The sequence below is a fragment of the Fistularia commersonii genome, chromosome 10 (assembly GCF_037954325.1).
Source record: "Fistularia commersonii isolate RoL2024-O1a breed Wild chromosome 10, RoL_Fcom_v1.0, whole genome shotgun sequence".
In the NCBI taxonomy this organism is placed as follows: Eukaryota; Metazoa; Chordata; class Actinopteri; order Syngnathiformes; family Fistulariidae; genus Fistularia; species Fistularia commersonii.
The window spans coordinates 12474331-12487454 of NC_141293.1; the positions used below are offsets into that span (position 1 = coordinate 12474331).

The 13124-nt window shown below is 45.6% G+C and overlaps 1 protein-coding gene across 1 annotated transcript in view; it reads right to left on the reverse strand.

Moving 5' to 3' along the window:
* thsd7ab (thrombospondin, type I, domain containing 7Ab) overlaps window positions 1-13124 on the reverse strand; it is a 146983-nt gene that overhangs the window by 42090 nt on the left and 91769 nt on the right. The window contains exons 14-18 of the mRNA XM_086154429.1: window positions 9175-9353; window positions 8510-8515; window positions 6621-6754; window positions 5000-5153; window positions 531-672 (exon numbers count right to left, since the gene is read on the reverse strand). Of these exons, the coding sequence (XP_086010555.1) occupies window positions 531-672; window positions 5000-5153; window positions 6621-6754; window positions 8510-8515; window positions 9175-9353 (615 nt within the window). The remainder of the gene's footprint in view (window positions 1-530; window positions 673-4999; window positions 5154-6620; window positions 6755-8509; window positions 8516-9174; window positions 9354-13124) is intronic.

Consider the following 13124-nt stretch of genomic DNA (forward strand, 5'->3'; position numbering starts at 1 on the left):
CCCGACTTTAAAATATTTATAATATTTAGAATATGTACCCGAATAAATTGGATCTGAGCTCCAAATGCAGGGTTTCCATCTCACCACTGCTTCTAACGTACGGAGGAAAACAGTGGTAGCTGAGAAATCGGACAGGATGTAAAAGATGCCGGGAAGAAACGCGTCATTACTGAGGGAAAACAGTGAGAGAGGTGAAAAATAAAGTTAAGTTGACAAATAACCAGAGGATTTGTGTGTGATCAAGGAGCGGCTATGAAAGGAGTGGCTTGGAGCAAAGACTCGAGCTGGAAATAAAAAATGGATGAGACTGTTACAAGATAGCCTCTCTTGCGGTTGGAAAAACGGAGAAGAAACCCTTTTGGGAGGAGCAGAACCTTGTTTGCATGGATCTCCAATTTGGTAGTTTCATTTAAGTCATGTTTCATTTGGCCATGGCTTAAAAAAAACCTCCCCCGACCCAGAGGGGAAAGAGCAAACAGCAAAATGTCTCAGAGGGAATGGGGCAGCACTTGTATGCCTCGTGTCCTCACCTGTGACGTTGTAGAAGTAGTTGAAGCAGTTGAGGTTCAGGCTGCAGGGCTCTTTGTCCGTGGTGTTGGGGCACTCCCGTCCCACGCTGGGTGACCGGAGGGTATGGGCAGTCCTCACCCGGCTGTTGGTCCTAGTGCAGGGCTGATAGGAGACACACCCCGCCGTTAGCCCATTGCAATGTTTGGAAGTTATTTGTTGGTGAAGAAATTCCTTTAAGTTACCCCCCAAAACTTCCTCACTGTGCTGGTGAGGATTCAGGGTCATTTAGGTCTGGGTAGCAGTGATAAATCTTATCTCCCGACCCGCTTTGAAGTTTAAAGCTAAGATAAGACTAAATATTAAAACTTGAAAGACCAAGATAAATAACATCTATGAACTGCTGAATTGTTTTTATTTTTCTCCACTAACTCCTTGTTGGAAAGAGATACGCCTCTCTGGCTCATGTTGACAGGAATGCTATCTGAGGCGTGATGGCTCTTCTGACCAGGTGAGTCCGGCCAGTTTGATCTCCACCCAGAGTCCCGACGTTCTGCTCGAATCGTGGGCCAAACACAAACAGGTATCGCCGTATTCCTCACAGACACCCTTGATGTATTTGCACGATTAAATAATGAACACAAACCGAAGATAAAGCTTTCCAGGGGAGGAAAACAGTGTTTGCTCGACTCTGATGGGATCTGGTGGTGGAGCGTAGCATCTGTGTGCCAAACTTTCGTCTCCCCGACTGGCTATTGATCGAGCCGGCAGAGTCCGGGGTAAATGACCTGCATGTGTTATTAACATCCGCTGGAAATGTGAAGTGACCCGAGAGACATGAGGGATTTCCCGGACTAAAGAAGGGAGGAATTGAGGGGCAACAGATACCAGACAGGAACGTCTCATGAATACGCCATCGCATATGAGCAAGCACACACGAGGTGCAAGGACAGGAAAGAGCATTTACAGGTCTTTCCTGGAGGAACAAGTGCTAGCACCCGATGCCTTTTTTTGTCTTCTCTTCCTTTGGGCTGCTCCCTTCAGGGGTCGCCCAGTGAATCAACCTCCTCCCTCTGACCTTATTCTCTGTATCCTCCTCTCTCACACCCACTAACATCACCTCCTCTTTCGCAACGCCCATAAATCTTCTCTTTGGTCTTCTTCAAGGCCTCCAACCTGGCACTTCCAACACCAGCTCCCTCCTACCAATGTATTCACTCTTCCGTATATTACCAAACCATTTCAGCCTAGCTTCTCTGACCTTATCACTGAGACATCTAACATGTGCTGTCCCTCTGATGGACTCATTCCTGATCCTATCCGTCCTCGTCTCTCCCAAAGAAAACCTCAACATCCTCATCTCTGCTATCTCCAGCTCTGCTTCCTGTCTTTTCCTCAAGAGCAAAATCCAGACTGCAGGGAGGAAAAACCAGAGTGGAGAAGCTGAAGACATCATGTTCCACATCCAAAATCATGGTTCTCAGCCGGAAGCAGGTGGACAACTCAGTCCAGGTCAGGGATGAGATCACTCCTTGTGGGGAGGAGTTCCAGTATTAGCGGTAGTCTTGTTCACAAGTGGGGGAAGGTTGGAGCTGGAGTGGTGCGGCATCGGCACCGGGGTGGACTCTGCAGTGGACTGATGTGGTGAAGAAGGAGCTGAGCCAAAAGCCGAAGCTCTCCATTTACCGGTCAATCTCCGTACCTACCCTTGCCTATGGTCATGAGCTGCGGGTTGTGACCGAAAGGACAAGATCACAAATCCAAGAAATTAGTTTGTTCTGCAGGATGTCCAGGCTCTCCCTTAGAGGAAGGCTGAGGAGCTCGACCATCTGCGAGGGGGTCAGAGTAGAGCCGCTGCTCCTCCACATGGAGAGGAGTCAGATGAGGTTGCTCGGGCATCTGGTTAGGATGCCTCCTGGACACCTCCCTGGTGAGGTGTTCCAAGCATGTCCAACAAGGAGAAGGACCCAGGACATGCTGGATAGACGATGTCCCTAAGCTGGCCTGGGAATGCCCCGGGATCCTCCGGAAGAGCTGGACCAACTTGCCAGGGAGAGGGAAGTCTGGGCCTCTGCTTGGGCTGCTGCCCCTGCGACCCAACCCCGAATAAGTGGGCTGGATGGAGTGAGAAGATGATTCTCTCCATTTTGGCTCTTGAGCAATTCGGCTCTTTGTATAAAGCGGAGAAGATGATCACCCACGTGATCAAATATGGGTAGCCAGCACTAATGATGTCACACTGCCAGATCTTGAGGGTGTAGCTTGAAAGCTGATGACTGAGAAAATGCGTCTGGATTCCCCCCCCCAAAAAAACAACCCCCCCCTTTCAACAGTCCCACAAAAGCGATTGAATCTTCTCCAGCAGGAGGTGATGGACGGGCTGACACCAATATTGTCAGGACGGTGGACTATGAAGAGTCCATGTGGCCACTGCTCAGGAGAGTGGGTGGAAATGACAGCCTTTGAATAACTCTGTCGATGACACCATGAATAAAACATGGCACGGGTTCCCGCCGGAGCCTCTGCAGACGCCGCGGCGAGATTGGAATTGTGGGAAGACAGGCGAGTGGAGCACTCTGGGAGAGAATGGGATGTGATTAACAAAGGCTGCGGGAGCAGGGGCAAACCCGGAGTAGTTGGAACTCCCCCACTCCCCGACACACACACACACAAATCGGCCGTGGGGGAGCTCGAAAAGGATGTTCTCACACCTTTGAAGCATTTAATTTGGAAAAAGAACACAGAGGATTTCAGTAAATGTCTATTTTCATGGTCCTCATGTTTTACAAAGTTGGTCCATTCTTGAGGTCGTCATCTGGAGATTTATTCATGTGTGTTTGCACGACCACAGGTAGGCAGGTGGCTTAAGATAATTTAATTTTCTTCTTTTTTTTAAAAACCTGAATCAAATTGTCTCTTTCTTTTTAAAACGCTGCAAAAATAATCATAGCCCTTTTACACCCTCTTCTAATACCTCTCCTTTCAGTTATTCCCTTCAGGGGTCGCTGCAGCCAATCGCCTGCTCCCGTCTTACCCTCTCTGCATCTTCTTCCCCCACGCCTACTAAAGTCAAGTCATCATTCCATCCATCCATCAACCTGGTCACTCTCAAAAAGAACCTCCTCATCTTCAAATCTTAAGCTCTGCTTCCTGTCTTCTCAACATGGCTGCTCCCACCTGAGTCTTCTACACTTTCCTTTCATTCTGGCTGATACTCTTTAATCACACCTGACACTTTTCTCAACCCCTTCCAACCTGCTTGCACTCGTTTCTTCACCTCTTCTTCACGCTCTCCGTTGCTCTGACCTGTTGACCTAAAGTATTTAAAATCCCCAACCTTCTCGACCTCTGCCCTATAACCTCACTGTCCCTCTCATTAGCAAACTTGTATTCTGTCTTGCTGCGGTTGATCTTGTTCCTCTACTTTCCAGGGCATACCTCCACCTCTCCAGATGCTCTCTCACATCGCCATCTGCAAACATCATGTACTACGGAGATTCCTGTCTAACCTCATCTGTAAGCCTGTACATCATCACTGCAAACAAGAAGGGTCCAAGAGCTGATCCCTGATGTAGTCCTAGCTCCATCTTGAACTCCCCGGTCACACCTCAGCCATGTCTCAAAGATGTCATACATGTCCTGCACCAGTCTAACATATTTCTGCGCTACTCCAGACGTCCTCCTTCATACAGCACCACAGTCCCTCTCTTGGCACCCTGTTGTATGCTTTTTCCGTAACTACGAAGGCAAGGCACAGGTCCCGCTGACCTTCTCTTTACTTTTTATTTATTGGGATTTTTAATTACGATTTGCAGATTTTTTTTCTTTTCAGAGAACGCAGACGTCCGCCAAATGCAAATTCGTTCTGTTAATAAACTTTAATGAAGATACGACACATACAACTACTTATCACAAGTAGCCATATATGTAATTATAAATCTATACCACGACTACTCAATTTACATCTGAATCTCATTCCCATTTTCAGGCTTTAAATTTTTCCCACCAAAATTTTATTGTTATTACAACTGATTATTCAACACAATTTCATCTATTAGTGTCCTTGTAATGTTATCAATCAGCAGCATCATCTGTGTGTGAACCAAACATACATATCACACCCTTAGAGTCTGTGCTAAAAAAAGGAGAAGAAGGAAATTTGGAAAGCGGCTCAGGATCCGAGTCTCATGTGCCATAAATCACCTTCCTCCCCTGCTGAGTGCACACTGAGGACGGTGTAATATAGGTGATGTATAAGCCATTTTTCTGCTTCTTCCCAGTTCATATATCTCTTTTATTCCTCTACGGCGGAAGCGATATAACCTGTTGACAAAGATTCACACCCGGCTCGCGGTAATGCCTTGCCGCTGTGCTTTGAATTCCCCTGAGCCCGAGAGAAAGTGTTTCTGACGCGACAGCGATATTAAGTTACATCCCGGCCGTGCTTGATGTTGTGTAATACGGATAGCCGCCACTCCGGGCCGGGGCTCACCAGGCTGCAGCGGCTCCAGGAACCCCAATCGTTCAGGACGCAGTCCTCGGGGCAAGGCAGCCGGCTCTCCCGGGCTCCGAGGGGCATCTCCTCCGGGTCACAGAGGTAGTCCTCCACGGGCTCGGACGGGCCGTCTATGGTGTTGAGCATGCACCTGCGGGAACGGTGGGAACACACTGGCGCTGACCTCCTGTTTCTTTTTACATTACATTAGGCAGACGCTTTTATCCAAAGCGACTTACAATAGAGGACATAGGGACTGCAAATAACACTTGCAAATACAAGATACACAGGAAATATACAGAACGGTAAGCTTGGGTTAGTGAGTTTTTTTTTTTTTTTTTTTGACAAAGACATACGCAAACGTACACACACACACACACTGCATAGCCTGAACTTTTGTTCAGACTTTTGTTCGAATTAGCAGTCGGCATTTCTTCCCGGGAAGCGGGTTTTTCTCCGGAGATGTCCTGGCTCGGTCCCACGAGGCAAAAAGATTGAACATCAGCTGCCGGAGCTCTTCCTTTCAGGACGTTGGCTTAAATCGTCCGGGCTATCTCAGCTGGGTTTCCGAATATTTTTATCATCTAGGTCAGGGGTCTCGGATGTTATTTAGGAGGCGGAGATGGAGTAGGGTCGCCTTCTTCATGCACGTGTATTGTATGAATTGTGTTTTATAACAAACTGGGTCTCGTGACATGTAAAAAAAAAATCATCTTGATATCGCGCAGTCGATTCTCAGCTGTTCAAATACATTCACGTATTCGTGTTTTCAAAAGAATCTTGTGCAAGGTAGAGTGAGTAGGCGGCCCTGTCACTGCTAGTTGTAAACACACTGCCAGCTGATGCCACTGCCTATAGAAATATTGTCTAGAAATGAACACCTACTTCTGTTTATCAATTGGCTACAACAGGATGGATTCACATAAATTTTCAATAAAAGATATTTGAATTTTTGTGAGAAAAAAACGAACAGTCAAACGTCCGTCTTTAAGCTAAATTCTCTCCACGTGAGTAGGGTTTTGACGGACGGTAGCAAAAAACAATATGATAAATATTGCACAGTGGTGAAAAAAATTGCCTCAAATGAGCTAATGAGTGAATGTCTTGAAACACCTGAAAACAATTTCGGGTGTTTCATTAAACAAATTGTTATGTCACGTGTTGGTAAATTCACAATGTAACACCTATGTGCCAATCACCTGCTGATTATTTGGGAAATAGTGGATAAATAAATGAATAAACAAGTGAGTTTGCCAAGAAATAAGCTGATGAGGAAATTCACCGAAGCAGAAAAGAACATTCAAATCCAGACGGTAGTCCTCACCTGGATGTAAGCGGAGTAGAATTATGTAAAGTCGCTGGATAAAATGATAATTTTTCCTGGTTGAGAAAGTTTTTCGTCTCCCAAAGTTTTTGAAAAATCCCAAACCTTTTCTCTCATCGTCAAAACTCGGCAGAATATTTCCGGCGTTTCAAGATTTCAAGACCCCAAACTCAGGATTTAACACAAGAAACAGAAATCCGAACTGAGACTGACTGACTGACTTACTTTGGATTTTCCACATTTAGTTACTGAGTCCATTGAAAAACCATGGAAATATAGATTAAAAATTCATACCTGACTTTTCTAGTCTGGACACCTTCACCACAGTTCTCCTTGAGGTCCACATTGCTGACCTTCCACACACTCCAAGGCTCAGCGACCCAGACGTACTGATTGCAGTCGCTCTGACATGGAACCATCTCGTACACCTGGCGGCAAAATGACCTTCTCAGTGTTGGAGAATTGCAAAGGTCAGAACATCAAGTAGACAAAAATATAGAACATATTCGGGAAATTAAATATTTCTAGAGAGGATGTTTGATCACTGAGCTTCCGTCTCCAGAAAGACTTCCCTGAATGCCGTCGAAGATGGAAAATTATTCAAAAATGCAGGGTAAACACAACTGTGACTGTCTCAGAGCCGAATGGCTGGAGATCCTCCAACAGCTGTGGTACCATAAATATGTTAATGGTGCTGATATTTACTCGCTAACATTCGCAGAACAGGGCTTGATGGTCCAATTAATACCGACCGTTTAACATTAAACCACTGAGACATTCTGCAGATAGTTTTTCAAATTGCTTGACGGTGTCAGTGGTTTCAAGGAAAAATTAGCGATGAATATGCTAATATAGCCGGAGGAGGTTGATTTGCTGTGGCGACCCCTGAAGGGAGTAGGTGAAAGGAGAAGAAGAAGATGCTAATATAGCTGTTAGCTACGTTATTGTGCAGATTCAAAGGAAGGTTTTTAGGAGTTTGAGCTAAATACTAAATCCTAACAACATGCATTATTTTTTCATTCATTCATTCATTCATTCATTAGCTATATTGCCAATCCTGCCATCGGGGTTGCGGGGAGGCTGGGCCCTATCGTAGCTGTCACTGGCAGGGTTTACCCTTGAGTGGTCACAAGGCCACTTATATAAACATACAACCGTTCATTAACTCACTCATTCACATGTCATAAAGAGACATACAACGATTCACCCTCTCATTCACACGTCTGTATTAAAGTGTAGGCTCTCCAGTGAACCTTCTTTTTTTAGATTGTGGGAGGAACGGCGGAGGAACCCCACGCAGATGGGCCCCCCGCCGGAATCCAAGCAAGGACCTCCTTGCCGTGAGGCGGAAGCACTAACCACTGTGCCGCTCTTATTATCATTAATTAATTAATTCATTCATTCATTCAGTCATTCATTTATTCATCTACTGCTTCTCCTGCACTTATTGCCGTGGGGATGCTGGAATCCCAGCTGTTATTTGGCACAGGGTTCACCCTGGACCAACTGTTGGTCAATTACTGCCTTAATATACATATTCTTATTCATTTTCGCCTCATTATTATTATTATTCGTAGAAGCAGTAGCAGTCCTAGAAGTATCAATATTAGCATTATTATTCATTCTATGATATCATTATTAGCATTAATACTATTATTATTCTTATTAGCAATAGTATTAATGCAAATGCTAATGCTCGATTCTACGGTTCTTCATTTTATTTTGATCTTATTTTTCTGTGATTCTTATGTAAAGCTCATTCTACATACTTATTTATAAGTGCCTAATTATTAGTAGTGTACAATTGCCAACGCGAACTTTGTCCATTGGCAAATCTGCATGTCGCTGGTGTGTAAGTACATTAAGCCAGAGAATCAAATCTCTGCTCTTCTATTACAAAAGACAACACAATGCTATCTCTCTAATCAATATTTTATCTTCGTCATACGAGTGTCTGTCACTTCGGCTCAGCTCTCGTGAGGCTTAAACCGACAATCAGATTATTCCCAGCTGTCGGATTGGAGCCGCCTCTGAGAAAATGTCTGCAAAAAAAAAAAAAAAAAAAAAAGAACTCCTATCTGCCCAAGTGCCTCATTTGCTCACGGTTACACGAAATTGTACGTCTATCTGTCAGTGCCCCGGTGACATACACGTTACCGACAGTGCAGGCGAGCGGCTATTACCTGGGCCTGTGGCGGGGAATCGGATCCAGCATGGATTGAAAGGAGACAGATGGATTAATGAACACCGGCCAACTGTTCATTCACTGCAGAACCTATGATTAATGCAACTTTCAGGAGGCCGTAATCACAGGAGCCCCTGGCAAAAATACCTGTGAACTTAGAAGACACGCACACACTGCCAGGCATAGATCAACAAAAGTGTAATCTGCAGTTGCAGGAGTCTGGAGAGCGTTTGTTTTTTTTTTTTTTCTCCCCCCCCTCCTAAAAAACTGTTAGAACTTTAAGGAATCGACTGGCACGCCGTCAGGTATTAATGTGGCGGACGGTTTTCCATTTATAGAACCTAACGGTTTTTGGACCGGAGATGCTGAGCAAAATAAATTTAAAAACAAAAAAAAAAAGACAAGAAAAAAAATAGTGCAGTAATAATGAGGGTGAGGAAAAGACAAGCTCTACTCTCAAGCTTATTATTCATTAATAATAAATTTCTTTCTCTCCCCGGCGTTGGATATGCATAATGTGGATCACACTTGTAATAAGTATAAATATATTGTAGCGCAGCTCATAAATATTCAAGGCAGACTGGAAAGTTAAAAAAGCAGCGCTCCAGTTTTTTTTTTGTTTTTTTTTTCCACCGCTTCTACTCGATAGTGAGGGTTCTGCACCTGGTTCATGTGGTCCAGTTTGGGACAAGGTCGGCCGCCGTTGTAGGGCTTCTCCCGGAGCCATTTGGAGCGAACTTTGACGCCGCTGCCGCAGGACTTGCTGCAGCGCGACCAGTTGGACCACTCGCTGAGCTTGCAGTCTGACGGACAGGGAATGATGCACGCTTCCTCGATGTAGCCTGGACAAAAAGAGGACACAACAGCTGAGCGGCGGCGATTACGGCGCTAAAGGAAACACAGGCGACGGTCGTGTCCCAGAGGACCGACGCCATTCTCGCCGCTTCCGCAAACCAAAACGATACCAGAAAATGCGTCTCTGGCTTGACCTCTGTTCAGATTTAAGCAAACCTGACGTGCTTTTTGCAGAGAGGAGACTAAACGTTACTTTTTCTTTTTTCCGCTACAATTGTGTGCTTTTTTACGTTTGCAGTTTGACGAGATTAAGTGGAGGACTGTATTTCTGGACTTCACTGACCATCGTTGGACCACCTGCTCCGATGAGTAACTCTTTCCTCTTCGTTTCTTTTTTTTTTCGAATAAGAGAACCATTCAACTGAAAGGTTGACGGTTCTCTTCCCGGCTCAACCTAACTGTAAATCTAGACGTCCTCGGGCATTTTAGATAAAAATTCCCGTCCTCGGGAATTTTAGATAAAAAGCTGAGGCGTTCAGAGAGAACAATGCTGATGTCTTTTTTTCCCTTTAAGGGTTTTATAAGCATGTCAGGCAGCACAGCTGACGTAGTGAACGCGACCCCGATCTCTGCGGCGAATCAACCCGGCCAAAGCAGCTTCTCGGAGACCTTTGCATGTCAGCGACCCGTGAAATAACTGTGCGAGAACGGAAATCCAGGAAATTCAGTGGCCAGGACTTTTTCGTCGCAGCCGTCTATGTTTGTGACCCAAAAGATGTGCGCGTGGGCACAAAAACACAAAAGTGGTTCTGCAACTTGAAGTGGGGGGTAAAAAAAAAAAAAAAGGCATGTGTGTTTATTTATTCTGAGAGAAACAAGCACTCACTGGAAAAATTAATTAATATGACTCTGCATCCCACCAGCCTCCCACCAGACTGTGACTACTCCACAGCAAATGGCCTTTTTCCAAAACCCTTAAAATGGTAGATGGGAGAAAAAAAGCCCTGTAAAGTATCCTCTGATGGTTGTCAAATTAATCTAAATGCAAGCGATCGTTTTTCAGCCCCTCACAGTGAAAACAGTCACAAAAAAAAAAAAAAAAACAACATTTAACCGTTGGGTTTTATGGTGTAATATATAACAGCCTGCGAATTCGCAGTGGCAGTGCTTGCATCTGTCACGATGCTTTGTTCGTTCGGTAAAATTTCCTCATGGCAACTTCAGGAGGAAAGTTTTTAAGGATCTCCTTCTCCTTGTTTGTATGTTTTTATAGCCGCTACTCGCGGCCGTCATCTCGGCTCACGCTGAGGCTCGAGGAGATAATCGTCCAGGGTATGCTTCGGGGTATAGCGCCCAATATCTTCAGTTCCCAAATGTTTTTTTTTTTTTTGTCCGTTTGCCCAAGAAATGTCTCGGGCCCTGGAATGAGACGAACCTCCCGTTGAAGAAAATCGAAGCGGTGATGAGGCAGCAAAGTGTGGTCTCGCTCAGGGCCCAAACTCCCTTATTTACACGCATGGATGTATAACTTATCCATAGGTGTTTGGATCTTTGGATGCTAATGCTAGCCCACATAGCCCTCGGCGAAGTGATTCTGATTCAGCGTTCTGCCTCTCATCCAGAGACGTGACCGATGCGGCTGAACACACTTCTGACAACTTTCGGGGGGTTCTGCTGACAATTTGAGCAAGCATTCCTCTGGACTGACCAGGTTTGGGCTCCATCTTGGTTGGACGCAGCTTAGCGAGCATTGTTTTGACACCGTCTCCTGGACGAGAGCTGGATCATTAGCTTCCAAGACGGTCCGAAGGCAGCGTTGAAGCCTCGTCTTGAACTTCCAGAGCTCTGGCCGCGCTCACGAAAGCCTCTCCTCTGACGTCCGGTCGGTCGAAATGCAGAGGATTTTTTCAGATGTCGCTGCTTCCGCAGAACCATTTTGGGAGGGCAATTATTCCGGGTATTTGTCACAGTATTCACAGCCATGGTAATCACACAGGAACTAATGGGGAATTAGTTCCTCTCCACTTATATAACTTTCATTACCTCATATGTTATCCTGGATTCAGACAACCGCCAACCTTCCAATTGGAGGGGTGTTACAATACAATCCTAAAACTGTGTGTTGTCCGAGACAATAACGGTTGGACAATCCTGCGATTCTCCAACCAGCGAGTTCATTCATTTTGGGCTCGTCGGAAAAAAATAGAAGGGGATGGAAATAAACGCACCTGGAGAAAAAATAAAAAATGAAATATGCAGCATTAGTCACCGCAGTGTCATGTCACTTTCACTGAATTTGACAACCAGGATAAACAAAATACAACAAAGAGCATAATCCCAACTCATGCCTCTTAAACACACAATAAACAACCTGTCAGAAAAAGGTGGCAGGGAAATCTGTTCATAACAACTGCTGTTTTGATTTTATTTTTTCACAGCACCCCATATCATATTGCAAGGGGAAGTATCACAAGATAATGCAGCATCAGTCCCTTGTTACCACGGAGACCAGCATTGTCAGGGCTTATGAAACCTCTTAGTTGTCACCGCAAATGGCACACAGTATTGGTGTTGTTTATTTTCTACGGCGGGAAACAAAGGTGTAAAGCAGGATATCGACCTCAGTGTCCTTCATCACAACCGATGTGAGATGACCTGGTGTGACGTTTGACTGTCATTTGCAAAATTAAATATATATTCATAAGACAACGCTTTCAGACGGCTTGGCTTGTCCTCTGCAAGAACAGGGTCCACGCTGGAGATGTTTCCTCTGCTTTAACCCCGCTTGTCCAATCGGAAGGCCGTCTAGCTCAGTGAGAGAAAATGACCGATATTAGGTTCGGAAAGATAAAGAATAAACCGTTTTTTCCCAAATCGATTCACTTTTCGATGTATCCGTCCGCATGATGTCCCCAAAGCCGGGTAACAGGCTCGGCGACCTCCTTGCCGAACGATCTGGCTTTGCTGCACTGCGTCGCGAGCGACCAAGATCACATGATTGAGGCGAAGCTGCCTGACTTTGGGGATTAACAATCTGAAAAAAACAAACGGTGCTCACAGCAGGACCATCAATCTGCTGCAGCTCTGATCACCTTCCAAAAGGCGCAGAAGGAGCCTGGGACGACCGGGCTGATGCCCCCAAGTGACAAGAAGTGATATTTTGCGTTTCAGCGTCGAGCTGTTCGTCTTCTCAAAAAAAAAAAAAAAAAGGGTTACAAAGACACAACAGGAATGCTTATAGTTTGTTTTAAAAGGATAACCTGAACTCCTTTTTTGTCTTATTCCTCGCTCTTACGTCCTAAAACTTGGTATTTTTTTGTCGGTGTTAAAAAAAAAAGATTTAAATCTCCTTTAGGTCAAGACAAAAGTCCTGGCAGCAATCTAATGATCACATCCACAATACACGGCTGCCCACGCACACTTCTTTTCTGCCTGACCTCCTTACACTTCGCCGCCCTGCCGTCCAAATCAACACCTCGCCTCTCCCGACGCGTCCCCGACTTCAGCGCCGCCTCTGGAATCGGCACAGTTACCTTTGACCTCTCGCCGAGGCGTCCGGGCGCCGCCGCTCAAGAATAACCGTCGACCGCTGCCGCTTCGAGTTGGCCCCTGACGCCCGGCTTCCGCGGTTCATGTGCAGTTCAGCTGAAATCAACGCGTCGCGGGTTCCGCCGGGCTTCCGGGAAGGATTTTGGGGAAGGCGTCTGCTTTCCCGAGTCTATCTGGCAAGAGCTCCCGCTGCGTTTCCCAGAGTAGTAACCCGCCAGTCACCGTGGCATTAAGCTCCCCTAACTGCCAGTTTCATCTGAAATGTTAAA